This window comes from Halichoerus grypus, chromosome 5, assembly GCF_964656455.1.
Source record: "Halichoerus grypus chromosome 5, mHalGry1.hap1.1, whole genome shotgun sequence".
Taxonomy (NCBI): Eukaryota; Metazoa; Chordata; class Mammalia; order Carnivora; family Phocidae; genus Halichoerus; species Halichoerus grypus.
This window is the reverse complement of record NC_135716.1, coordinates 84,585,894-84,612,405: the sequence shown is the minus strand read 5'-3', so window position 1 is coordinate 84,612,405 and position 26,512 is coordinate 84,585,894. Positions and strand designations below refer to the sequence as shown.

At 56.7% G+C, this 26,512-nt stretch overlaps 1 protein-coding gene and 1 long non-coding RNA gene across 9 annotated transcripts in view; one reads left to right on the top strand and one right to left on the bottom strand.

Moving 5' to 3' along the window:
* LOC118552380 (uncharacterized) overlaps nucleotides 1-26,512 on the top strand; it is a 105,054-nt gene that overhangs the window by 14,182 nt on the left and 64,360 nt on the right. The gene's annotated exons all lie outside the window — the stretch shown is intronic.
* RORC (RAR related orphan receptor C) lies at nucleotides 99-23,714 on the bottom strand. The gene is made up of 11 exons (XM_036118777.2): nucleotides 23,634-23,714; nucleotides 21,410-21,439; nucleotides 10,428-10,513; nucleotides 9,991-10,132; nucleotides 8,316-8,828; nucleotides 7,974-8,095; nucleotides 6,943-7,075; nucleotides 6,666-6,773; nucleotides 6,372-6,482; nucleotides 4,989-5,098; nucleotides 99-1,658 (listed from the first exon to the last, which is right to left on the bottom strand). Exons 1-11 carry the CDS (start codon nucleotides 23,671-23,673, stop codon nucleotides 1,497-1,499), a joined length of 1,557 nt encoding a protein of 518 aa, XP_035974670.1. The 5' UTR covers nucleotides 23,674-23,714; the 3' UTR covers nucleotides 99-1,496.

Below are 26,512 nucleotides of genomic sequence, written 5' to 3'. Positions count from 1 at the left end.
GGGGGCTGCTCAGAATGGGGGCTGCAATCCTTATGATGCTCATGGGTTGCTGGCCTAGAAACCTGGGTCTCCACACAGGAATGAGACAGGAGAACAGCTTGTCTGTAATGCGATTTAAGTACCCCCACCCCTGCTCCTGCCGCACATATTCTGGCCTTTAAAATCATTTTATGAAGAATAGCACAAGTTGGGCTTTATGTTTAGCCAACTTAACCCCTCCGCCGAGAGGCACACAGCACCTCCACATCACCGGCCGTTTATCCCTCAGAGGAGGGCTCACAGCGATTTGTAAAGCCAAGAGAAGTCCTGGGGCATGATCACAGCCAGAGAAACAGGTGTTTGTCCTGTTCCCTGGTCTCCTCCCTGCTAGAGTTGGGGTGAAATTGTGTCTGTTTCCTTTCTGCATGATGACAGGAGGACTCTTCCAAGGGTCTGTCTGGGGCATCTGACTGACCAGTGTCCAGCCATCCCTTCTTCTTTTGGGGTTTCTTGTGCTAGAAGACAGCTGGGGCTGGGATTGAGTTTGGACCACCCCAGGTCTAAGGTTGGTGGACTGGCACACCACGAAAATGTTCTGGGGTCCCTCAGGATTGGGACTCTTTCCCTGAGGCCACTAAGCACCTCTGAGCTGTGACCTCAAGGAAGACAGAAATGGTGTCAGATTAAATGTGTTTACAGAGGTGCATAATTGCAGTTTGAGTTTGTGAGTGTGTGTTTCACCTGTACGTGGATGTGTGTCTCTTATCAGATTTGTGCTGACCCCTAAAGTCTACTTCTAAAGTGCACATAAGAGGTTTGAGTTCTATCTGTGATGTTCTTGGCCTCCATTGTAACCTATCCCTGTACCCAAATCCCATAAAAAAATTATCCCAGCCCCTTACCCCCACCCCGTCCTTATCTTCCCATATCCAGTTTTTTTTAGATCCTGGGAAAAGGGCAGGGTGCCAACCACTTCCTAGCTGAGCTGAGAGGAAGGGGGAAGCAGAAAATCTAAAGATCTGGATTCATGTTATATACAGGTCCTTCTGGGCTCCAGCCATCAGTCTCTGAGCTTGACACATCTCCCCAGCCACAGCCCATGGGGAGATGCAATGAGGTATTTTAAAGTCCTATTCTTAGCTTCTGAGCCCAGAGTTGAGTTCTGTTCATCCAGGGTGTCCTGGATCCCCCTGGTGTCCTGAGGACACCATGGTCCTCCTAGAGGTCCTTATGTGCCACCCGAGGCCTCTCAGAAGCTGGGGGTGAAGGGTCATGGGAAAGGAGACGCAACAAAGCTGAGGCTGGAGATGGTGTTCCTTCATCACCACCCTCTGGCTCTTGGCCCACTGCCAGGCAAGCCTGTGGGCAGAAAACCAGTCTCAGCAATTGCTCACCCCCAATGAACAGGCAGGGACCACCCTCCAGGGGGCACAGGTAAGAAAAATGTGAAGGTGGGAGGAGATCCAGGGAGGAGGGCCAGTAGGCTCTAGGGAAGGGAAAGGAGTCCCTCCTCCAGGTCACTCGGACAGCCCTTCGGGTGACTCAATTTCAGTGCTGAAGAGTTCCTTGTAGAGTGGAGGGAAAGCAGCTTGGACCACGATGGGGTGGAGATGCTGGAAGGTTTGCAGCTTTTCCACGTGCTGGCTACACAGGCTCCGAAGCTTCCCCTTGGGTGGCAGCTGGAGATGGGTTAACAGGGGAGGAGGGTCAGTACTCCAGCCTTCTCCCCAGAGCAAAGATGTCCTCTCCTCCCTGGGCTAGGGCAACCCGCCTTGCTTTCCCCCTCTGCGCTCGGCCCTGGAGGAATGGCTGGATTAGATCCCATCACAGGGAGGGGTATGTGTTCAGGAAACTGGAGGCAAGCGAGGACTGCTACGGAACAAGTGCATGTTTTCTGAGTGAACCCCCTCATCACATTCCTGCTACTCCTAAAATGAACCCTGGTGAATACTCTAACTCACACTTCCTGCTCTTAGAATAGTGAGACCCCGTAGTCTATTGCATGCCTCTTGGACCTTCATCAATGCTGTTCTCCTCACCTGGAATGCCTTTCTGATTCTTCTTTGCTTGGCTAATGCTTCCTCACTTTCAAGTGTCACCTCCTCTGGGAATATTTCCCTAACCACCTCTCCCTGGATGAGGGGCCTTTCCTTTGGACTTCCCTTTGTGTAGTAGCACTTAAACCCCATTTTAGGGAAATGGTCTAATTTGTCTGCCTTCCCACCCTAGCTAGGTTTAATCTAGGGTCTCTCCTTGTCTCTTTCTCTCCCTGTCTCCCCCCCTCTCTGTATCTTCTGTTCCTGTCATGTTTGGCACATGACAAATGCTCAATAACTGAATTATAAATGGTTTCCAAGCAGGTACCCAACACCACCAGTACTCAGCCAGAGGGGAACAAAAAAGGCCCAGAGACCCATGAGGAGACAGAAGCAGGGAGACCTCGCTGGAGAAAGGCTGAGAAAACCATTCATCTTCTGCAGCTTCCTGTATAACCAAGCTAGGCTTGAAAAGACCACTCACTAGCTGCCCCCCTCCTTCCCCCCCTACTTAGTTTCCTAGGAAAGGGACAGTCAGAGAAGACCAGGCAGCATAAGATCTCTTGATATCTCTTGGATTCATCCTCTTTTCATTTCTACTGGTTTAGTCTGAGTTTGTCTGGACTATCACAATAGCTTCATCTGTCCATCCATCTATCCATCCATTCAATAACTGTTGGGAACCTACTCAGCTAGGCACTGTGATGGGCTGTGGTGATATATCACTGGTTACAATAAAGTAGAATAAAATATCTAGCTTTATTAAATGCCTATTCTAATGAGGGAGCCAGAAAACAAACAAATATATATGTCTGAGAATTTCTTAAAGAACAATAATGCAGGGGTGCCTGGGTGGCTCAGTTGTTAAGCGTCTGCCTTCGGCTCAGGTCATGATCCCAGGGTCCTGGGATTGAGCCCCGCATCGGGCTCCCTGCTCCGCAGGAAGCCTGCTTCTCCCTCTCCCACTCCCCCTGCTTGTGTTCCCTCTCTCGCTGTGTCTCTATCAAATAAATAAATAAAATCTTAAAAAAAAAAAAAAAAGAACAATAATGCAGGGTGAGGGGTGGAGGGCTTTTTGCATCAGGCGGTCAGGGAAAACCTCTCTGGGATGAAGAGATGGAGCCATTTGGAAGACTAGGGGAAGAACCTTCCAGGCAGCAGGAACAGCAGATACAAAAGCCCTGAGATGCAACTGTATGTGACAGTATTAGGGTTACTGGTACACGAAGGAATAGCAAGGAGGCCAGTGTTGCTGGAACAGGAGACTGAGGGGCCAGTGGGAGGAGAGGAGGTGAGAAAAGAAGTCGGGGTCATATCGTGCTTGAGGCCAGTCAGCCATGACAGACTCTAGAGTTGCCACTCAGCAGCATGGGTGGCTAGAGCAGGACTGAGACCCGTGCTATGTGGCTCCTGCAGGACGGACCAGGGAGGACCAGGGGCCTCTCTAACAGGCCACGTGAGAACTGATAGGGGGGCCGGTGATGGTGGGCGGTTTGTATTCTGAAGGTGGAGTCAACCAGATCTGCTTTCCAGCCGAGCTCCCAGGCTCCAGTCTCTCCTTCCAATCCGTCTGACCCGACTTGAAGTTCTTTAGGACAAAAACTGTTGTGTAGGTCATTTCTCTATCCTCAGCACCTAGCACTCACTGTGCCTGGCACATAGCAAGGGCCCATTGCTTGAACGATTATATAAGTGGTTCCTCTACGCTGGTTCCAAATTAAATTGCCTAAATAATAGCTCTGATGATATCATTTCTAGCCTTCAGAGCTCTCCATTGCCTGGAAATAAAGCCTTCGCTCTTTAATATGGCACTGGAAGTCCTCTCTGATTTGCTACCTGACCTAATTTCAAGCTTGTCTTCTGCTACTTCCCCGCCCTCATCAATCAATGCTAGCTCCCAATCTTACCCATTAGTCAGAATGTACCATGAGCTATTCCCCATATCTGTACTATTTTATTTTGCCTCCTTATTTTTGCTGATTGTTCCCATAGCCTGGAATGCCTGCCCCACTCCCATGAATGTCTGTTAAAATCTGACACACTTCATGGCCGACCTTAAATGCCACCTTCCTAGGAAGCATTTATGACCCACTCCTTTTACCCCAAATTATTATTTTTTTTTAATTTTTTTTTTTAAAGATTTTATTTATTTGACAGAGAGAGAGACAGCGCGAGCAGGAACACAAGCAGGGGGAGTGGGAGAGGGAGAAGCAGGCTTCCCAGTAGGGCTCGATCCCAGAACCCTGGGATCACGACCTGAGCCTAAGGCAGACACTTAACGACTGAGCCACCCAGGTGCCCCACCCCGAGTTATTTTTAATCTCTGTTCTATGCTGTCATAACATTCCCCCGATATCTCTTATCAAAGTAACCTATCAGGGGCGCAGGGATATGGTGGGAGAGCACTGGGATTAAATCTTGCATTCATTACTTACCAATCATGCAAACTTGGACTAGTCGCTTAAGTCCCCTCATCGCTAAAAGGAGGTTTTAATACCTGTCCTATTGACTGAGTTGCCCTGAGGATGACAGCATGTCTGGGACAGCACCTTGTTAACCGCATTACTGTTGTATCACATACCGTATGCTACTCCATATTAGGGTTACTGGTACACGAGCCTCCTTGTACCACACTAAAAGCCCTCGGTGAGGGCAAGGACCGCCTCTCTGTATCTTTGCATTCCATGGTGCCTTGCACAAGCAGGTGCTGGGTGAGTGTTGGCTATATTAAGCCAAATTATTTCCTGGCGGAAATCCCTCCCAATTCCAGGTTCTCTTCACTTTCCATCTGTACGCACATGGAAGTGACGGCTCATCCCTTCGGTTCCCATGCTGCTGCAAGCTCTCTAGCACGTGGCACTCAAGCACTTCCCCCTCTGTACCCTCGGAGCCCGGCCCTCGCAAGCCCTGGGGGCCCAGCTCCTGCGCTGGACCTGACCTCCTCCACTCCTCCACCTCAGGGACTGCTCCTACCTTTGCCAGGATGCCTTGGCGATGAGTCTTGTAGAGATGGTGATGAAAAGCCAGCTCCAGGTTGTGCTGCAGCTGCTCTACCTTCCTCTTCTCTTGGAGCCCTGGCCGGTCTGAAGGAGGGCATGGGGCCATAGCGAGAACAAGAAAGAACATGGACATTAACTTCCCCCAAAAGGGTGTATCATGTTGGACATCTGTGCTGGATAGCGGCCTTCTCGGCTGAGCGCGTGCGCACGTGCGTGTGCGTCCTGGTTTGATCATGAAAAGTTCTGGGGCCTGGGGCTTGGCCGTCTACAAGGAAAACTGGGGAGAGATGAAAGGGATAAGAACATCCAATCTCCCGGGGTGCCTGGGTGGCTCAGGTCCTGATCCCAGAGGTCCTGGATTGAGCCCCACAGTGGGCCCCCTGCTCAGCGGGGAGCCTGCTTCTCCCTCTCCCTCTGCCCCCCCCCCCGCTCCTTCTCTCTCAAATAAATAAAATCTTTAAAGAGAAAGAAAGAACGTCCAATCCTCCTGACTCCAAGCAGCCTTCTCCCTGGTACCCTGATATTTCACATAGCCCATCCAATGCTAGGATTCCACTATGGGGAAAATGAGAGAGAGCCCTGTCACCTGGCCAAGGATGAGCCCGATAGCAAGTGGCTTTGGTGAAGCCTCCCAGGCCAGCAGCAGGGCCCCTGAAGCGTCTGTGGCTAACTCCAGTGGACAAACCACCTTTTGCCCTGGCTCCATAAAATAGCCAGAAGTCATCTTTTAAGTCTTTATTTCTAGTTCGAAGGATGTGTTTAGGTTTTTATTCATTGGCAGAGCCAGACAACAGATAATCTTGATCGGCAAACTCAGGTTAGTAGCTCTACCCATTTCTCCAGGTTCTCCAAATACTTAGCATTCCCTGGCTCAGCCCAGCCTGCTCCGTCCCAGTGAAGTGGGTATCCAGAGTCCTGCCGTGACAGCCCACAGTCTTCAAACTAGCTCGAGCAGACCAGTGATTCCCAAGCACATGACAATCACCTGCGGGAGACTGTACCCCAGCTCAATGAGCTCAGATTCTCTGGGAGTGGAGCCTGGGGAAGTATCACTTTTTAAAGCTCCCCAGGTGATTACAATGTGTGGGCTCACTGGACTCACTGACATGAGCACTCACGAGCAAATGAATTTCTCCCTGGGAAGCGGCACGCTTCCACTCATCCTCACGGCTCCCTAGCTCCCCACTTCTCCAACCCCACCTTGGAGGGTGCTTCCCTCTCTGAGGCTCCTCTGAATCTTCTTTCTGCTCTTTAAAGCCATTTCCCAGATTTAACCACATTTGAAGGTCCAGACCCTTCAATATCCGTCGCTCTCCTGTCACCTGAATGTCCCTTAGGCAAGCCCAACGACACTCACTGGCATTGATGAGCACGAGGGCTGTGTAGAGAGCAATCTCGTCCTCAGAAAAGCGCAAGGAGCTCAGGGAGCGGGAGAAGTCGAAGATGGAGCTGATGAGCTCACTGCAGCCTGAGGGAGAGAAAACCAAAGGATGAGCAAAGTGGGTGAGGCCACAGTGCCCGAGGACACCCACCCTCCTGGTGTTTGGAGCAGAGGGGGTGATCTGCCCTGAAAAGAGGGTGCCTGGGTCTTGAAGCTTCAGATGGACTTGCCATCCAACTCCTGTCTCTCTCATTTCCCCCTGCCCCTCACCCAAGGCTCGGAACAGCTCCATGCCACCATATTTGCCTTCGAAAAAGACCGTGTGGTTGTCAGCGTTGTAGGCCCGGCACATCCTGACCAGCACCACTTCCATTGCTCCTGGGGAGAAGGGGAGGGGGACATGCAGGCGAGAGTCAGGCAGAGCCAGGGAGCTGGCTCTGTCCCCCTCAGTGTCCTGCTTTCCCTAAGCCGCCTCCCTCCGCTCAGCCCCGCCCCATTGCATGCTCTGCCCCCCCTCCCTCCAGGCCTGCCCACCCTCCCTGGGCACCTGCTTTGAGAAGCACAATCTGGTCATTCTGGCAGAGCTCCATGAAGCCTGAGAGCCTCTTAGCGAACTCCACCACGTACTGAATGGCCTCGGTGAGGCGGTGGGCACAGCGTTCCCACATCTCCCACATGGACTGTAAGGAAGGAGGAGGGTCCCACTGTAGCCCCGTTTATGACCCTCCCAAGCCCCTGGGAGCCCAGACTGATAAACTGCAGGCGTGAGGTTCAGAACGCCCACACTCTCCACTCTGGCGTTTTTAGCCTATTCTCAGCACAGATGCCCACTCGGGGTGAACTCCTGTCATTTGGTCGCACTCACTGAGCACCCACCAGCCGTTGGCACTGAGTTAGCTGTTGTGGGGAAATAAAAAACATCTGAGATGCAGCTTTGCCCTCAAAGAGTTTGCATTTTGTTGAGGTGAGAAGCACATACTGACCCCTCTCCCCAAAAAGACCTGCCCAAAGGTCTTAAGAACGAAGAGAAGCAAAAATTCAGTGTCAAACGAGTGTTTTTAGAACATGTGGTGTTGTCAGGAGTGTGACAGGAAAGAGCATAAACTTTGGAGCCTGGTGGATCTGAATGTTCCTGTGGCCCCACTACTTTGTGACCTCGAGTAGGTCTGTTAACTTCTCTGAGCTCAGTTTCCCAGGCTGTTAAGAACAGAAATAAATGCCAACCTCACGGGTCGCTGTCGCAAGAGCGGAGGATCATTTATGGGAAGCATTTAGCACAGTGCCCGGCAGAGAAGGGGTGTTTAACAAATGGTAATCAGGGTTCTGACCACTGCTATCATTGAGAGGGGACGGGAAAGGAGAGTGTACACACCAAGGTGTGGGTGCTGGCGGAGGTAGGAGGAAGGCAATAGGCAGGGGAAAAGGAAAACCTCTCACCCATCTGCTAGCGGGTAGACACACACACGCTGACAAGCACGCACCCGCACGGTCTGTCCGTGCCGCCCCGCCTCGCCCCAGCCCACTTGCGCGCGCACTCCCTCCCCCGCCGCCCCCTCCCACGGGGTCTCCCGGCCTCACCTTCCTCTGGTAGCCGGCTACCTCCTCCCGGGAGAAGATGTTGGGGCGCTGCCGTAGCAGGTCCTCCAGCCGCAGCTGACACGTCTCTCGGTAGGACTTACAAACGTTCTGCACCAGGTGCTCTGGGGCCAGAGGGGGAAGACACAGGCTCCATCTCACCAACCGCTACCCTACCCCACACAAAGGGCACTCCTCGGCCGGCCTCCCCCCGCGCTGCCTCCCCTCCTCGGCCCCTCTGCTCCCTTGGGCTCACGTGTGGTGTACATGGGGTGCTGACCAGGGCCCCTCTCTTGGAAGCCCCTCCCTCACCATCCCTCCCCTCCCCGCCCCCCAGCCGCTCACCAGTCTCCGTCAGGGAGGCATAGGGCGCCTCCGGGGCGCTGTGGAAACTGGGGCTGCAGTAGCTGTCCGGGCCCCGTCCTGTCTCCTCGAGCCCAGGATGCCCGGCGTCCTCAAAACGAAGTCCACATGTGTCGGGGCTCAGCTGGCTGCCAGTGCTGTAGAAGCGCTCGCTGGCCTCGGCCTTGCCCCGCTCGGGGCTGTATTCCGCGTGGTACGAGGCCCCATCGGGCCCGGCCTTGGCCAAGCTGCTGGGGTAGGAGGACCCGGAGCCTGGGGCTCTCAAGAGGCCAGGGGGGCAGGCCGCGGCCTCAGGCAGGTCAGGTGAGGAGCCCAGGGGCAACTGCCCGTCTGGGAGCCCGATGGGGCCGGCGAGGGGGTCGGCTCCCTGGCCGCCCGCTGGCGGGGTCTTGGCCACCTGTCCCCGCTGCTGCTGTTGCTGCCGCTGCAGCTGTTTCTGCACCTCGGCGTGCAGGCTGTCCCTCTGCTTCTTGGACATGCGGCCGAACTTGACAGCTGAAAGAGGTCGGGGATCAGGAGTTTTCGAGGCAGGAGCACGAGGTACAGGGCAGCCTCGACAGGCATTTTGATCATTACAGAATTCACTTGCTGTTCCCTCAATAGCTGGCTCCGAGCAGAGCTTCTCCAGTGTGGCCTAAGGACCTCCCCGGGGGGCCCCCCACTTTTGCTCGAGACCCCTCCCACCGCTTGCCGGTGTTTGCCGCCGGGCTGCGTCCAGCCCAGGCATTTAGGTCTCCCAAGCAAAGTTTCCCAGCTGGAAACCAGCTTCTGCTGGTAGCAGAATTCAAGCAGTCAGTCTGGACTGAGGACTCTGGCCTCCTGATGTTTGGGCTGGGGGTGGCCGAGTTGGGGGCCTGGAGCTGTATTGGGGTCACCTCGCCTGTCTAGGAGGGTCGGAGGAAGAGGAGAGCTGAGAACACAGGTCTCCCTGTGGTCAGGCCTGCAGGCTCGCTGGTGACCTAGATACTCACCACAGCCCAACCCATGCTCCGCGGCTTGTTTCTGAACATCCTCTTCTGCTCTCTCTTTCCTGCCTTTTCACTCCCCCCCACACCCCTCCCAGGTGTGGGGGCACAGCCCCTCGCCCCGCCTGCCCCTTTGCACCCCTGCGTGTTTCCTTTCACTTTGTTATTTTGGGTGCTGAAAAGTGCTGACGGGCTCTTTCTGGCTCCTCCGTCACCTCATGCCTCCCCCAACCCCGCCCTGGGCTCCCTCTGTGGTGGTGATGGGGGGCTGCGCTGAGGTGGTGGGCGAGGACCGAGGAGAAAGGCACCGGGCACAGCCGCCCTCCCCACCCTCGTGCCTTCCAGGTGGCTCTCGGGCTGGCTCTGGCTGCGGTCCTAGCCACTGTCCTGTGTCCTAGCATGGGGATGGGGGACCAGGGAGATGGAGCTAGGGGCAGGACGGTGGATGTGGAAGCTGGACGGTAACTGGGCCAGTTCTTCTTCCATCCCGGGAAGAAGAAAATGAGGAGCCTGGGGCGTTGGGGAAGGGAGGGCTGTTCTAGCAGAGCCTACAGCTGGGGACCACGAAGAGCTTTGGTGAGGTGCACCCCCATGGTGCGTGGCCGGCCCATGCCCCACGGAAGGACACGTCTATAGGATAACCTCTTTGGAGACTCCAGGGAAACCCCAGGGGGCCGCCTGCTTGGCCTCACCATCTCGGGACATGCCCAGTGCCAGGCATTTCTGCAGGCGACAGTGCTGGCATCGGTTTCGGCTGGCGCGGTCGATGGGGCAGTTCTGCTGGCGGGTGCAGGAGTAGACCACGTGACACTGCTGGCTGCGCCGGAAGAAGCCCTGGGGCAGGCAGACGGGGACCTCGGCTGCCAATCCCGGCCAGGCCCAGCTCGCTCCCCGGGGCTTCCAGCCAAGGCTCTGGCCCCCGCTTGCCCAGACCCCACGCATGACCAGTCCCTTTTCTCACCTCCCTTTCTTAGCAGAATTATAATCTGCCACGCAGTCAGTCCCCAGATTCAGACAAGGCCCTCCTGTGTAAGGCACCTCTCCAGCAGCTCCCTAGCTGCCTCAGAGCCCCTTCTCCCCACCTTGGAAGAGACTCTGTGTGTGAGTGTGCATGTGTGCGCATGCTCACCTTGCACCCCTCACAGGTGATAACCCCGTAGTGGATCCCAGATGACTTGTCCCCACAGATTTTGCAAGGAATCACTTCAATTTGTGCTGGAGGAGAGAAAGAAAGAACAGGAGATGAGCCCAGGGACCTGCTCTGCCTCCTTCCCCACGTCCCCGGGCTGTAGACACAGGGACACGGTGCTTCTCCACCCTGCTCCAGCTTGCTCTTCACCTCTTGCAAAATGGAAGAAGTGCAGTGCCAAATGCTGCTCAACAAAGGGTCTGGGGAGGCCGTTTTCGGTTTCACGGGGCAGCCAGGACCTGCACCAGCTCCACAGGGGCAGAAAGTGCAGCTGCACAGAGGCCACCTGCTCAGCCCTTCAAGTTGAAAAGCTCCATTTGCCCCCCGGCCGCCTGAGGATCTAGGAGTTCTCGCTGCTTCACAACACCTGCTTCCCGCGCAGGGGGCTTCCTTTAGGCCACCCTCCCCCACCAGGCTTTGCTCCCATGGGCAGAGTGTGAGGCATGGGGGGTGGGGGGAGGAGATGTGGTGCACCAAGGCAGGGGGCCAGGTAGAGATGCCGGTCATCCTCAGCCTGGCAGTGAAGGCTCAGGGACGGGCTGGGCAGCGACCAGGGGCCAAGAGGACAGGGTCCACAGCATGGGGCCCAGAGAAGGCAAGGAGGAGTGAGGTGGAGCCCAGGAGAGGGTTCAACAAGCCAGGTCGGTCAGATGCTGGCGATCCAGGGTGAGAATCAAACAGGGCACCGAGGCCCCAGGCCCTGGAGCAGAGAGTGGGCAGCACATGAGAGTGCCTATGTTGATGGGCCCAATCTATGTGCTCCGATCATGAATGTTACCTCTGACTGGGACGAGGGACCATCTCATTCAACCTTTGTCCTGTCCTTTCCTTTCCAGGTGGAGGGATAGGCCAGATGAGGTAAGGTGGTTGGCCCAGGTTCATGCAGCTAAGTTGCCCCAGAGCTGGGTCTACACCCTAGCTCCCCTGCTTTCCATTATGCTATTCTGTGTACCTGGCTTTTGCGGCCCATACATCGGTGGGCATGTTTGAGGGTGTGTGTACACATGGAAGGTACAGGTACTTGTGAGCCGGCAGGCGCACCTGCCTGTTTGTGTGTTAGTGTTTGTTCATTGGCCAGTAGGACCCCCAGCTGCCCACTGAGCTCATTGTGGCCTTTTGGGGCTCCAGATTCTTCTCCTCTACTTCGCCCTGTCCCTGTCAATGCCCACAGCTCTCTACTGTTTTAGGGAGCAGCAGTTGGCCTTCTCCCAGCTCATCTTTGAAGGGGAGTTGGGATTCCCACTATGTCAGGGGTTTTCATCCATCCCAAGGGGACAGGGCTCTCTTCTCTGCCATTGGTGCCCTGCTGCTTCCCCTCTGAGCGGGGAGGCTGAGGCGGAGCAGGCCAGAAAAGTGATCTACACCCCAGCCCCAGCTCATCTCTGACCAGTCCCCTAACTGTGTCCCACCCTGAGGGTCAGTGAAGGCAGCAGCTTGCCTGTAGGGCAAACCTGTGTTCCGGTGAGCTTACCCCTGGCCCAGGCCTGGACCCCCCGGTCATGCGTAGGGCCTCCTGACGTGAGGTGGGGAGGGGAACTGTGGCTTGCCCACCACCCCCTGATATTTTGTTTCCCTCATCTTGAAACCATTGTCCCCTCAAGCCAGCTTTGAGCTGAGTCAGAGTAAGCAGCTGCCTCCTCATGGGGGACAGGCCCATGGGTGTCTGAAATTCTTCCATGAGAAGTCACTCCTCTCCCCCACCCCCGCCCCCACTTGCCTGCCCAACACCCACATAGGAGGCTGTGATCGTTGGGGACAGATGGCAAGTGAGCCTTTCAGATTCTTTCCCGTAAATTAAGAGCATATTGGAATGCATGGAAGGGAAGAGAGAATAAGAGGGGATTGGTAGCTGGAAAAGGGGCAGAAAATGTGGAGGCACCTGAATGTCCAGTCACTTAGATTCTCTAGGCCTAGGTTCCCTTGTCAGTGAAATCAGAATAAAAAAGAACATTGCTTGTCCGTGGGATGATTGTAGCTAGGACGGTAGGTGTGATGGTATTACCTGCGGAAAGCACTGTGTCTAAGAGGCAAACTCTACATACACTTTTGCCACAGAGCAGAGCTGAAGGCAAAGAAATGCAGGGGGCACCTGAGGCCCAGCAGAAGCCTCATGCTCCAGAGAGTCTGCGCTCGCCTCGACACCTTCCCCTCCGGCAGCGTGGGTCTCTCTCCACAGTGGCCCTCAGCCCAGAGAGGGGAGAAACCAACATGGGTCACCCAAAAAAGTAAGCAGAGGGGAGATTAGGCCAAGCCACAGTGGGAACTCGGACTCCAGCCCAGCAGTAAACCACAGGCCTCCCTGTCTCTTCCCTTCTCCCAGAGCCACATCCGGGTGCGTGTGTGCGCCAGCCACACAGGTGACCCAGACACATCTCTCCCTGCCCCACACCTGACCCACTGCTGGTCTCGGCCCCAGGAACCTCACAACGCTATAACCCAGACCTTGCTCTTCTCATGGGATGATGTGGCCAGCCATGGACCCCCTTCACAGATACCTGTGCCTGGGGGGAAGCTGGAGTCTGGACCCCAGCCACCAGGCCAGCCACTCTTCAGGGTTCCCCAACCATAGGCCCCCAAGACAGAGGTACACAGTGAGGCAGGAACACGGAGTCAGGGGTTCTGAGCTGGGGGGGCCAGACTCTGTAGCCTCTGATCTAGAGAGACCAAGAGGCTTGGGACTGGCCGACACCAGAGACTTAGACCCTGGGTTGGAGAAACAGGTGCAGAAACACAGAAAAACCCACCGTGATGTCCTGGCCCCAGTGCCCTGCCCCTGGCCCTGCCTGCACCATCAGCCCCTCTGCTCCCACTGCTCCCTCCTTCCCCTGCCACCTGTACCCCTTTCAGTGCCATCTGCCCGAAACCTCAAAGAGAAAGTCCCGGTGCGCGTGAGTGTGACTTGTGGAGGCGGGGAGGGGAGAGGACGGGAAGGTCTGGCAGAGGTGGCAGTGGGGTGAGCAGGAGCTGAAAAACACCTCGGATCCCTCACCTTCACAACCTACCCCTGAGCCCCTGCCTGAAGCAGCAGGTGATGGGAACCCAGGTTGGGGATGGGGAGCTGAGTAATCACGGGATTACTCAAACTGTTGCACTGGAGCCTGGCCTGCCAGGAACTTACCATCTAAGGGCCTGCCGGTGCCAGGAACTCGAACCAAGCAAAGGTCAGGCCCGTCTAGGCCAGCCCCTGCGGCCCCCGCTGCTTCGGGAAGAACTTTGTACCTCACTGCTGCTCTCTCCCAGGGCCCATCAAAGGAAACCCTCTCGCTCCCAGGAGACAGAAGGGCGTACTTGCTCATGAAAGCTCTTGAAACCATCTAGCGACTGCGTGACTCTAGCCCTTTGCGTTTCAAACAAGATCACGGAGGGATCTTGTGAGCAGGTCCCTGCTCGGGTCTGGGGGCCCAGATTCTGCATTTGGACAAGCTCTGGTGGGTGCCCATGCTTGCTGGTCCCCAGCCTACACTTTTGAGTAGCAAGAATGTAGCCCCTCTTGAGGCTTTCGGGCCAGGCTCCTCCTCCTGGGGGATGAGGGTGGGGTTGGCCATCTTTTCCCCCAGCTCATTCCTGTGTCTTCTCCTCAGCCTGGGAGACCTCTAGAGCTGCTTTCTGGCATGGTACCGGGGAAAGAAAATGAATCTCTTCTGGATTGCTTCAGAGACCGAAGTATCCCCAGGGAGCTTGTTATGCACACCTTCTCTGTGGGGAAATCCGGTAGCGACAAGGTGGTCTGTCTTCCCCTCCCTCCAACCCCTCTAATCTCACCCTTCCCACAGCTGTGAGATTCATTGATAGCGCTCTCAGAATGCAGCCAGAGCCTGGCCCTGGGCCACCTTAGGAAGCCAGCCCTGGGCCTTGTCCAGGTGCCCCATGCCACAGAGAGGAAGTGGTAGGAGCAAAGGAGGGGCTCTAACCCAGGGGGGGTCTCTCCCCTCAAACCCCACAACCTCCCCTAGCCCTGCTGGAGAGTGGATGCAGTCAGAGGAGCCGTGGGGTCCTTATCTTCTGACAAAGCAGTCTCCAGCTGCGCCTTCCTTCTCTTCTCTTTCTCTTTCCTTTTCTCCAATGGACAGTAATTAAGGGGGGATAGTAATGATAGACACAAGCCTGGGCTGAATTCTTACTCTGTGCCGGGCTCTGCATACGTGTTTCGTTAATGATTACGACAACCCTGGGAAGTAGGCATTCCTTGCGTTGTCCCTGTTTTACAGATGAGAAAGTGGTCCAGGAGGGCCTAAGTGGCTTGCCTAAGTTTACACAGTCCGAAGTGGCATATCTGGCATTTGAACCCAGGTGTCTGTAACTCGAGAGCCCATGTCCCCAACTGTTAAGCCATACCCCTGTAAGGATGAGGTGCCCAGATGCATCGAGAAAATGGGATAGGGAACAAGGTTACTGGCTGCAGGGGAAAAGCGTGAAGTGTGGAGGTGGGCTGGGAACAGAATTCAGAGAGGACCCCCTGTGGAACTAAAGCCAGGACTCATGTCTAGTGTAACGACCCATAGAGGCATGGTTCCCTCTGCCCCAGCTTTTCCTCTGTGGTGCCCACCTCCTCCTGCCTTTACTCATGTCTTGGGGCAGGCTTCCAAGGCCAGGGTGGAACAGCTTGCCTGACCCAACAGAGCTCCTTCGGGGGTGTGGACTGGCTTTCATACATCCTAATAGGCCTCTGCAGAGATGAATGAGTGAATGGGAAAGAAGAATGCATCTCTTTTCTTAGCTTAGCTCCCCCCAACCCCCACCAGCACGGAGACCACAGCTCGGGCCAGGGGTCCCCTGTGTACCCCAGCCTGTCACCAGCCTCCCTCCTTTCTCAGCTCTCCTTCCCACAGCTTCTGCAAAGCTGGAAACCACGGTGGTGGGTGCACCACAGGGGAGCAAGAGGGGGAGGGTCGGTGGGGGGCCAGGAGAGAAGCCGCTCTACCTGCTGAACACTACTCCCAAGTCAGGGCGAGGATTTTCTGCTGATACATCCAGATCCCAGGGCTGAGAAAGTAGTGAAGCTAAAACTCAGGTGGGCGAGGGAGAGTCTGGGGTTCTGAAAAGCCACGAAAGACAGCCAGCCACCTGAAACCCCTCCTGGTGCCCCCGCCACCCCCGCAGTCTGGGACAGGAGAAAGGAGGGGAAACAAAAGAATTGAGTGAAAACAACCAGTGAATGGGGAGGAGGGGATGAATCACCAGGAGGAAGCTCTGAGGAGTGGGAGCCCCAAGTCACAGTCAGCGGCTTCCCGGCCGCCAGGGTTGTATCTCCCTTCCACAGGGCTCTGCTGTTCCAGGACACACGGAACCCAGGGACACTCTGGCTCTGGTGCTGAGGCCCTGTCCTGTTCCTGTCCCTTCCCCAAAGAGACAGCCCCATCTGGCCCAGAGGCCCAGGACAGCATTGCAATAGCAGGAGGAGTAGAGGTTAGATCTCAGAAAGGACTAGCCATGGAGGACAAGAGGAGACCCCAGGGGCTGCCTTCCTTAGAGGGCTCTTAGCATGGGAAAGTCCCTGTTCCCTATTTGAGTCAGGGGCACAGAAGCAGGGGAGGGGAGGGAGCCCCTGGGTAGGGTGGGGACACCAACACCCATGCTTCACTGTACAGGACAGGCCGGGATGTTCCAGATTCTAGTACCTTGGGCTGAGAGTGTTTGGGATTCCTGTTAGGAATGGAAGAGAGGAAAAGGCAAAGGGTCAGGGGTGATACAAGGAAGGAGGAGGCCCTTTGTAAAGTCTTCAGGTGGCCATGGGTTTTCAGGATAAGAGCTGTGGCACCCTGCCTGGGGACCTGGATTTCTTGCAGGCCCACTGCTCGTCATTCTCATGACCAGACTTGGAAAGATCAGGGCACAGCAAAGACAGACATGTGACCTCGCACCTGTCCCCCCCAACCCCCTCGCCATCCATACCCAGTGCTGGGGCCTCATGCCTCTTGGCTCCACACTGGCCATGTCCTCAGAGAGAGATGACTAGGGCCACCATCCCTCTGGCTGGCTGGGGAGTCTGTTTGGCTAATGGACATTTCTTCTTTACTTAGCAGCAGGTCGCCCTGGCAGGGAGCTCTGCCATCCTTTCAGAACCTCCATGGACTCCATGCCTCCCTCTCTCTGTCTTCCTAGCCCCGATCAGGACTCCGCATCTCCCCTTCGCTGCCCATCCTCCTCCCTCTGCATCTCTCGCTGTGTCTGTGTGCCTTTCTATCTTCTGTGCTCCAGCTCTGTCTCAGGTTTCACACCTCGATGTTTGGGTGGTATTTCCTGGTATTTCTCCATTTATAGCTCCATCAGGACATCATTGGCCTCCGCACCTCTCTTTATTTCCTGGTCTGTGTCTACCCCTTGGTCTCTGGGTGTGTCACAGTCCCCAGCCCCCCATGTGCTGCCGCTCTCTGGCTATGGTCAGAGGGCATGGAAGTGGCTGGCACTCACTAGGTGTGTGTGTGTGGGGGAGGCAGTCAGTCAGATAACCTGGGGTTGTGAGATACCCAGAGATGTCCAAGTGAGAAGGACGGGTGGCATCCACCCTCAGATCGGAGGGGACCCCCTCTCCTATCTACCAGCGTGGATGGAGCTGTTGGGGGGAAATCATGTAGAGCTGCCTAGAAGCTCCCTCCCTCAGTCCTGGGGACTCCTGCTCTCCCACCGAGCTCTGAGGCACACCCGAACCTTGCTTGCTAGGGTGGGTTTGCTGACTGGGGGCCATTTCTGGGAAGATTGGTTTGCTAACCTTTGCTGCTAATCGGAAGAAGCTAGAAAGAAATGAAAGCTCCAAAGGGCCCCTCTTCCTGTGGAAGTTTTTGGCTCTTTTCCTCGCCCCACCTGACCCACCCCAGCTCATACATCTGCACTGGGATCTCTGTCCCAAGTTCTTCCTTTCCTATGGCCTCCTCTCCGTCTATGTCCTGGGAGAGTTGAGACGCCTTCACTAGCCTTGAGGGTGCTCACTTCGGGGACCAGGGCTCTCTCCTTGGTCCTGGGTCCTCAGAACTGGGAGCCTCTCCAAAGTTGGTTTTGTTTTTAAGTTCGGCTCTCTTGTTTTGCTGATGAGGAGACCAGGGCCCAATGACTTGCCTAAGGCTACGTGGCTAGTCAGTGACAGAGTTGGCACCAGAACCTGGTCTTTAGACTCTCAGCCCGTGGGTCTTTCCAGGACCCAATATGGCCTCCCCTCTGTGGTTTGTGGGAAGACCCCAGGTTGAGGCTGGGGCTGCCTCAGGCCTCAGGCCACAGGGACATGGGGCTTCCCTTTTGCTCATTTGCCCGCTGCTCCGAGAGGTTCTCTAGCTTTCCTTACCTGAACACAGGGATTGTCTGATTTACCCATCCTTGCTCTGCTAGAAGGCACAGGGACCCCAGACATCTGCCCACTAGCTGTTGGCCCATGGCTCCACACCAGGAAGGGGGTGAAGCTGAAGGCTTTCTGCTCCCATCTCCCCTGCCCTATCCCCCTCATCAAATGGGTGACTGAAACTGGGGACACACACACACACACACACACACACACACACACACAGACCTGGATGCAGGGTTCTGACCCTCTCTACCTGCCGATCTGGCTTTCCTCTTCCTGTCCTGCTGCTTCGGGGCACAGCAACCCCTCTGGCCCTCTGGCTCCTCTTTCACCCTGCTCGGAGGTAGGTTGGAGGCATGGAGGGAAACACTGCAGTGGGAGTCCGGTCGGTGCCTGTCAGTTAGCAGCCTCCCTCTGCTGCAGCGGTGGGATCTGGGGCGAAGCCCTGGCCTTGCTGGGGCTCAGTCCTTTCTTGTTAAATGAGGAGCAGAGCACCTCAGATACTCCTGCAGATCCTTTCCAGGGCTCATGACAGAGGCGTTCCTCTATAGCCCACTGTATTACCCTGCTCTAAGAAAATTGCCTGGGGAGCAAGACTCCTCAGCTACTCCACCCAGCTCCCAAAAGACCTTGGCCTTGACTGGGACACACGCTGCCAGCAAGAAAGAGCACTCAGCTTTGCTCACACTGTTCCCAAGACACCCCTCTGTTCCAGAGGCCCAGGGATGACGATGGCGTCCAGGCTTCCCCACTCCCAGGTGGCCCCATTCACTTACTTCTCATGACTGAGCCTTGGGCTTTGCCGCCTTAGCTCTCTGTCCTCAGCAGGGGGTGGTCCAGGGATGGGGCAGAGTTGGCAGCTGGGTCGGGGGTGAGGCCCTTTCTGCAGAGCCTCAGCCCGCAGCTCTGCACCTAGCTCTCTCCCAATTCTTCTGGGCCAGGGGGGTTTAAGCCACCACCACACAGGTGGCCGAGTGACAACCCCCCCCACTGCATCCCCACCCCCTCTGGGGTGCAGCGAGTAGGATGACAGGCGCCCCACGTGGCCAATCTGGGCCTGGGGCAGGGTGTGAGGGGCGGGGCAGCCAATTGCAGGGGGCGTTGGAAAATTCCAAAACCACATGCGACAGCCACACGCGGTAAAAGCTGTTTCCACCCGCCAGGGTAGTTCTGGCTGCGGAACCAGAATGGAGCTCACAGGAGCCCAGCCAGGTCCCTACTCCCCCTCCCACTGAGGACCCGAGCCTGACTCTCTGCCCAGTGACTCCAGGGACAGGGATGTTTCTAGAGGTAAGTCACAGGATGTCTGCCTGGGGGCAGTGGCTTGTGCCACCTGACACGCTGTGGACTGCCAACAGCCGCCCACTGGGGTGCAGTCTGGGAGGCCGCCTCACCACCCACCATGCTCATGCCCTCCCACAGATGTGGTGTATGCCCTGGGCTAGGGAAGAAATGATAATTGCAGCAGCAATAATCATCAGACAAATACCCGCTATCTGCAGGAAGTGTTAGTCTGTCAGAAATTTCCTCAAGAGCAAAACTGAAATTGGAATGCAGATGATGATGATGATGATGATGATGGTGATGGTAATAATAATAATAATAATAATAATAATAATAATAATAATGTTTACTTTGTGCCAGAACACTTCTTAAGGTTTTATATGGATTATCTAATACACACAAAATACTTTATGAGGTAGGTACCATTATCCCCATTTTGAAGATGAAGAAAATGAGACACAGAGAGGTTAAGTAACTTGCCCAAGGTCACACAGCTAGTAAGTGGTGGGGTCAGGATTCAAACTCAGGCGGTTTGGCCCCAAATCCCACTTGAGGAATGGGAGGGTTTCTCTGGTTCAAGTCTGCTCTTGAGGGTGTCTCAGCTTGGGAGGTCTCCTGGCATGTGAGTCTAGAGTTTCTCAGCCTGGGGGTCCTTCTGAGGGGCTCTCTCAGCCTCATATCTGCTCTGTGGTGTACCTCAGCCTGGGGATTCCCTCTTCAGGGCCCTTCAGTAGCTCGGCCCTCTCTTTTGTCTGGGGGTCCCTCAGGGGCTCCTCCCTTCTCGGCTTGTCTTGGACCCCCTCCTTGTGGTTGTCTCAATTTGGAACCTATTTTTCTGAGCCTCCCAGCCTGGGGGAGTCATTAATCTCTCCTGGATTCTCCGCACCAAACTTCCTAAGAGGTCTCTGATCTTGCCAGGCCTCTAGTAGCTCCTCAGCCTGGTACACGCCTTTCCCTGCTGGCCTTCCTCTGGCTCTCAGGACCTGGGCAGTGGCTTGGGGGAGGGGCCATCACCCTGGCTTCTCATAGGACACTCTGGGGTGGGGGTGGGGGCATGGCTGCACAGGACCAGTGGGCTGGGAAGGAGGAAGGGGGCGTGGTCCTGGCCAAGGTTTTTGTGGTAAGAGGTTAAGGTAGGAATGGAGCATAGCCTCTTCCAGTTCCAGCTGCTCCGAAAGTCCCCCTTCTCCCTCCCCACCCACGTATGGTCCCTGGCTCCCATCCCCCCAGCGCACGAGCACGTCACTCCTTGACCTGCTTTCCTCCCAGGGCCCTGCTCAGCATTTCCGTGGGGCCCTGTGGCTAGGGGCAGGTGAGGCACCGATCAGGATTGTGCTGAGCAAAGCAACCCCCCACCCAGGAGGCTGTAGCATCCTGGATGGCCCCCCAGCCCCTGTCTGCCCAGCTCAGGGACCAGGGGATGCTGTTGCCTCTGAGATTTCTCTGCCTGGAACAGGGAGGCTCTAGGCGATCTTGGAAGCCAGAGCAGGGTCAGCGAGCTCTCAGGAGGAACGGGTAGGTAATCCAAGGGAGGGCCATGGAGAAATGCAGGTGGTCTCTCTTGCCCCAGAGTGGTCCTCGTTAATTCAGGGACATATGCTTATGGAGGCTTTCCCCCAGAGTACCCTCAGGCTGCTAAGGGCATGCATGGCCCTGATGGGATATAAGCTTTGGGACTGAGGTGGAGTGGGTGCATTTTCTGGGTGAGTAGCCTCTCCCACAAACTGGGGGGGGGGGTAGATCTGCTGTGCTGAGAGGTCCCTAGAGAGGATAGATACTCGCCAGTATCCATTGGGAAGTCCTTCCTGAGCTCTAGCCCCCTTCCCACATGCTGTAGCCTCAGTCTTTCAGGGCCCAGAGTGTCCCTGTGTGTCATGTTTCCTACAGAGCTGAAGGCTTTCCTGCTCTCCAGCTCTGCACAGCCTGGCTTGTTCACACCTCAGGACGTGTTAACCACCGAGAGGAACACCAAACATGGCTCAGCTGCCACAAAGCCTGGTGGCGCAGGCTCCCTGAGTCCCTGAGGCTGCCCCTGCCCCCGTCTCCCTCCTTCCCCCTGCTGGCTCCTGTGCCTCTGTCCAGCACCCCTCCTCTCCGTCTCCCACGGATCCCTTTTAGAATCACTCTCTCCTCGCGTCTGCCGTGGTCCCTCTCCGCAGGCTTCCCCCTGATCTCCCGACGCCCTGCTCTTGAGGTTTCTTCACCCCTCCCCCTGCCGGGCTCCCCATCTCCCCTCTTTCCCTAGGTGCCGCCTCTGCCTGGGCCAGCTCCCGGCTTCCTCTCTGGCACCCCCCCCCCCCAGGCCCGCCGAGCTCCAGCCATGGCTCCACGCCCAGCACAGGAGCTGCCCCAGCCCGCTACTCACAGGTGTGGGTCTTCTTGGCAGCCAGCAGCTCTGGAAAGAGAAGAGAGAGGGCCGGGGCCAAAAGCTGAAGACCGTGGGCACCAGGAGACCCGCCCCTCCCCATCACAGGCCCTATCCCACCCCATTCCTTCCTCCAGAACCTGGTGTCTGAGCCAAAGGTGGGACCATCCTCCACAGCACCTCTCTTCGTTCTCTGCCCCGTGGGTCCTCAGAAGCGCCAGGCTCCTCACTACCTCCGGGAGTTCCCCAAAAGATTCCTTCCCCCGGAAGGCCCTTTCCTGACACCCTGCTCAGTGTAAAGCCAGCTTCCCCTCATCGCTCAAGCTCCCACTGGAGGAGCTGCCCATGCCCCTCTCCCTGCCCTCGTGCTGACACTCAGCACCGTGCATTTGGCTTCCCGACACTCTCCGCGCTGCTACCTAACTGCTATCATTGTGTCATTATCCATGAAACGAGGCTCTCCTGCTAGCTGGGAAGCTGTCTGTCTCATTGGCCTTGGTATTCCCAGAGCCTTCCATAGTGGCTGGCCCATTAGAGGTGTGCGATAAATATTCTGCAGCCAGAGTTACATCTCTGTGGGAGTTAAACCTCTTGGTTGCTTATTTGTGCCTGAAAGCCCCTAGGACTGCCCAAGGTGTGGAGGCTGAGAGTAAGACGCTGAGGATGTTTGGAGGAAGAGGAGGGAGAGCGGGGAGCACAGACCGCTCTGCCTTCCTGGGCCTCTGGCCGGCCAGCCTGCAGAGGAGGGAATCCCTTCCTCCGGCTGGTCCAGGTAGAGAGCAGGCAGTAACGTGCCCAGGTGGGTTGACGTGGGGTGGGCAGGGATGCACATATTTCAGGGGGGTAGCTGCTAAGGGGAAAGCCTTAGCTAGAACATCGTGGCCGTGGTGGGGGTGGGGGAGAGGTTGGGGGGGGGAGTTGGTCATTCATTTATAGCATTTATTGAACACCTACCAAGGGAGTCCCCTTCGAAGAGGCTTCCCCTGCCAGACCTTGGTCCGTTTCCTACAACCACACAGCAGCTCCTCATAGAGCACAAGGCCAACCTCTTGTCCCAGAAAAGCCTGCAGCCCTCCCTCATGCCCCCTAGAGTCTCCCTAACCTCTGGATCTGCTCTCCTGTTATATTTTTCCTTCCACTGCCCAATCCTGGTCTCCACCATCCCCCACACACTGTCCCTCTGCCCAGGAGATGCTCCCCACTGGCCGGCCTCCTCCGTGGAGGACAGAGTGGGGGTGAATGGACTAGAAGGGTTGGGCTCTGCTGGGGGTGGGGTGGGGGAGGACTGCCCAGGGAAGGAGTGGTTCCATCCGGCCCCTCCCCCCTCCCCCTGATCCTGACTGGCCCCACCCAGCTTCCTCCCTGACGTGGCACCCTCTCCCTGGCCTCCAGCCTTGCACCTCAGAGCAGTCCTGGGGTGGGGGTGCTCCCCTTGCCAGCCGTCCTCCACCAGGTGGCCCCCGGCGCCTGCTGGCACTCACTCCCTTTGGTGCTCATAGCTGACCAAGCATGTGGCCGTGGGTCATGCTCTGAGAGGGTCTCTGAGTTAGACCACGCGGGGGGCCAGGGACTGCCTGCCTCTCTGTCCCCCACTGCCCCCGGTCTGCTGCCCCACATTCTCTGCAGAAATGAAACCCCACCCTCCTGGGCCAGTGCGGAGGAAAGTGCCAGGCCAGTGGGCATGGGCAGCTGACAGGGTGTGGTTGCTTCCTCCCCCAAGCCTCTGTCTGTCACCCTGAAAGGCAGGACAGGTTCGTCCATTGGTGAATGAACGGAAGGTGGAGTGGCCAGCCTTCCAGCCACCGGGGCCCGTTCTGCCCACCGAGGAAAGCAGTGTCGCCCCCTCCTCGCAGGGGGTGCTCGCGCGCTGGGGAGGGCCTGCCCACATTCTGACCCTTCCTGGGTTCCGCTCTTCACCCCCTCCCCGCCCCGCACCTGTCTCTTCCTGCTCCGCTGCTCCCTTTCTTTCCTCTCCACGTGTTTCCTGCTTCTCCCCCTTTCCACGCTCTCCTCCTCCGCAGTGTCCCCAGCCCCTCCTCCTGCTTTCTCCTTCAGTTTCCTTCAAGACTGGCGTGCATCTCCTGCCAATCCATCTCTCTCCTCCTTTCTTGTCTTGCCCTCCTCCTCCTCCTCCTCCTCCTTGCTTCTTGACCAGACTCTTCCAATCTCTCTCTCTCTTCTGGCAAGTCCTTTCCACCTGCCTGCAGGGCCATGGGCCTCTTACCCTGCGAGGCTCGGTGCTGTGTCTGTGGGACCCTGTCCATGGGGCAGCTCCCTTGGTGCCGTCCTTGCTGCCCTGGCTGCCCAGGAGGGCAGGGAGCAGGGCCCAGGGGAGGGAGGAGGGAGCAAGGAGGGAGCACCTGGCCAGTCAGCAGGCAGGGGAAAGGAGTGGCTGACAGAGCGGCCTGGCAGCAGGAGGGGACAGGGCGAGAGACCAGAGGAACAGCGTTTGGAGCCTTAAGGAGGAACAAGTGAAGGGAAGGGGACTAGCGTTTGCCAGGCACTTTGTGTAAATCCATGATTTTCCTCGATCCTCACAACAGCCACCATTATTCCAGATTTACCCATAAGCTACATGATGCTCAAAGATATTACTGACTTGCCTGAGGACAATAAGTGGCTGCCCCATGATTTGAACCCAGGTCTTTGTGACTTCAGGTTGGTGTGTTTTCTACCTGACCAAGAGAGGTGACAAGAACAGGGCTTCTCTGGGGGGGGAGCGGTTGGGGGGGGTGCCGCTCCTCCAGGAGGAGGTCAAACTCATCCCATGGTTCCTCAGTTCCTGAGGCCTCTGCCTGCTTAGCCCCTGCACCTCGCTGCCTTTCCCTAGAATTCCGTGGCTTGCTGATGCCTCCACATTTTCCTCGTCTGTCAGGGGCCGTGTTGCAGGGCTGGAGGGGTGTGTGGGGGCAGAGGAGCAAGGGGAGGGGGGAGGCCAGGAGAGACGCCGCACTGCACCAGTTGGAGGAAGTAGAGCCCCCAGACTCGGTGGGTGCACACTGGGGCCCGCACGGAGGAAGGGCTCTGCAGAAGGCTTCGGGACAGAATGAGGCTGGTGCGGGTCCTGGATGCCACTTCTGTCCTGCACAGCCTCGGTCCAGAGTTTGATTAGCTGGGCCTGGCTCTCCTGGTTACCCAACAGGCTGGCTGGCCAGGGGCCAAGATGCAGTGGGGCGGCTCCCTGGCACCTCCTCCTGCTCGCTCCCGGCTGGTAAACAGCAGAGCAGGAGGCAGCCCCGCCACAGCACGTGGCACCTGGTGTGGAGAGGGCAGGCAGCTGTCCCTTCCCTCTCCTGCCCTCCCATCTCGCCATCCTCCACTCCCGCCCCACCCTGGAGCTTCACACTCTGCTACCATCAGCACCTCCATTCCTGGGTAACTCCCAGGGTCTCCCAATGGCCGCAGCTCGAGGGACAAAGGTTAGACGCGTAGAGAAGGACTTCCCAACTCCTAGGATGGTGGGCAAGGGGATAGGGAGTGAGGAAGAGTGGAGTGGCCGCTTTTGGGGACCTCCTTGTGCCAAGGGTCTGACAGTGATGTATCTGTGCCTCTGATTACCCCCATATCCTTTTGGTAAACGCATGGCCCATGCATCTGTGTGGCCCACATAGATCTGTCTGTCTATCTATCTATGGCCCACACTTCTCTGTACAGAACAGGATGCCAGTCTGTTTTGGGGCTCTCCCCCTCGGGCAGGCTTGGATTAAGAGGCAACGCTCTCCAAAGCACACTCCACCTAGTGCCCTCTGGCAGACAAGTAGAGCCAGCCAGAGGCAGAGGGACAGGGGTGCAGGGGAGGATTGGGGTCCTGTTGTATGGCTCTCCCCTTCCCAGCCCGATGATTGGCTTTGCTTCCACTCAGGATCCTCTCTCTGTGTCTCTCCCTGCCCGCCCCTCCCTGTCTATCGTTCTGTTTTCTGTGCCTCCCCGTCTTTTCTCCTCTTCCAGCCTCTCTTCCTCTGTGACTCTGGGTCTCCCAGGGCTTTTCTGAGCTCCCGGTTGGGGGCACCGTGCCAGGTGTGTCTGGCCACCCCCGATACCATGAGTATGGCTGCCCCTCCCAGCCACTCGTGCCACTGCGCAGGGTGGGGAGGAAGTGACTGGGGGTTTGGAAGACAGGGTCCTGGCCTCTAGGCCTAAGCAAGTCACATGCCTCCTGGACATTCTTGGGTCTCCACCCCTTCCCTGTCCTAAGCATGGATGCCTGGGGTTCTTTCTCCCTAGGGCAAGAAGGTACCATGATCATCCTTTTGGGAAGTCCACCCTCATGCCTAATCTTCTTCCCTCCTGCTGCAATCACAGCCCCTTTTCTGGAGGAATCAGTCCTTTCAAAGCGGGGCAGTGGTTTTTTTCCTCCTCGAATTCATTCTTACAATTCTTATGCAAGGAAGAGGCTGATAGGGATCAGAGAATCATTTCACCCCCCACGTGCCCAAGTTCCCTTATCAGACTGGGGAATCTCAACGCAGGGGGCAAGCAGCCTGGAGGGGGTAGAGGGTGGTGGTGGCGGCTTGGAACTGGGGAGCAGTCACCGACTTGTTTTCCCTTCCTCCCCACCCTCTAAACCACAGAAACCACTTAAAGCTCAGTGCAAGCCTGCCCTTCCAGGGAGGGCCTGGGGGTGTGAAGGTAGAAAGTATGTGGGGTCTGGACAGCCTGCAGGCCCCATACTGCCCCAGCCCCATCCTTCAAGGGCCACCTCCTCTGGGAAGCCTGATTCAATGATGAGGACAACTTTTCTTGGGTCCTGGAGAGACCTCAACCCACGGCAGTGACCCAGGGAGGGGGCTGTACCTCCTCCTCCCTCAACCATTAAAAAAAGCACAACCTAGGCTCTATCAACATCTGTAGAGCTCACGGCCTCCACCCCTCCCCCTTCCTGTCACAAAGGCCACTGTGGGTGGAGGGAACGGTAGGAGTTTGACCCCAGCTCCTGGCCCTGAACTTTCCATGGTGGCCCTGCCTGTACCACTCATCATCTGTCAGGTAACATCTGTGGTCACTTAGCCCAGGACGCGGCAGGGGGTGCTGAAAGGCGGGAGCTGGGATTTTTGGAGCCAAAAGACTTGGATAAGAACATGGCCTGCTATTTATTAGTCTTCA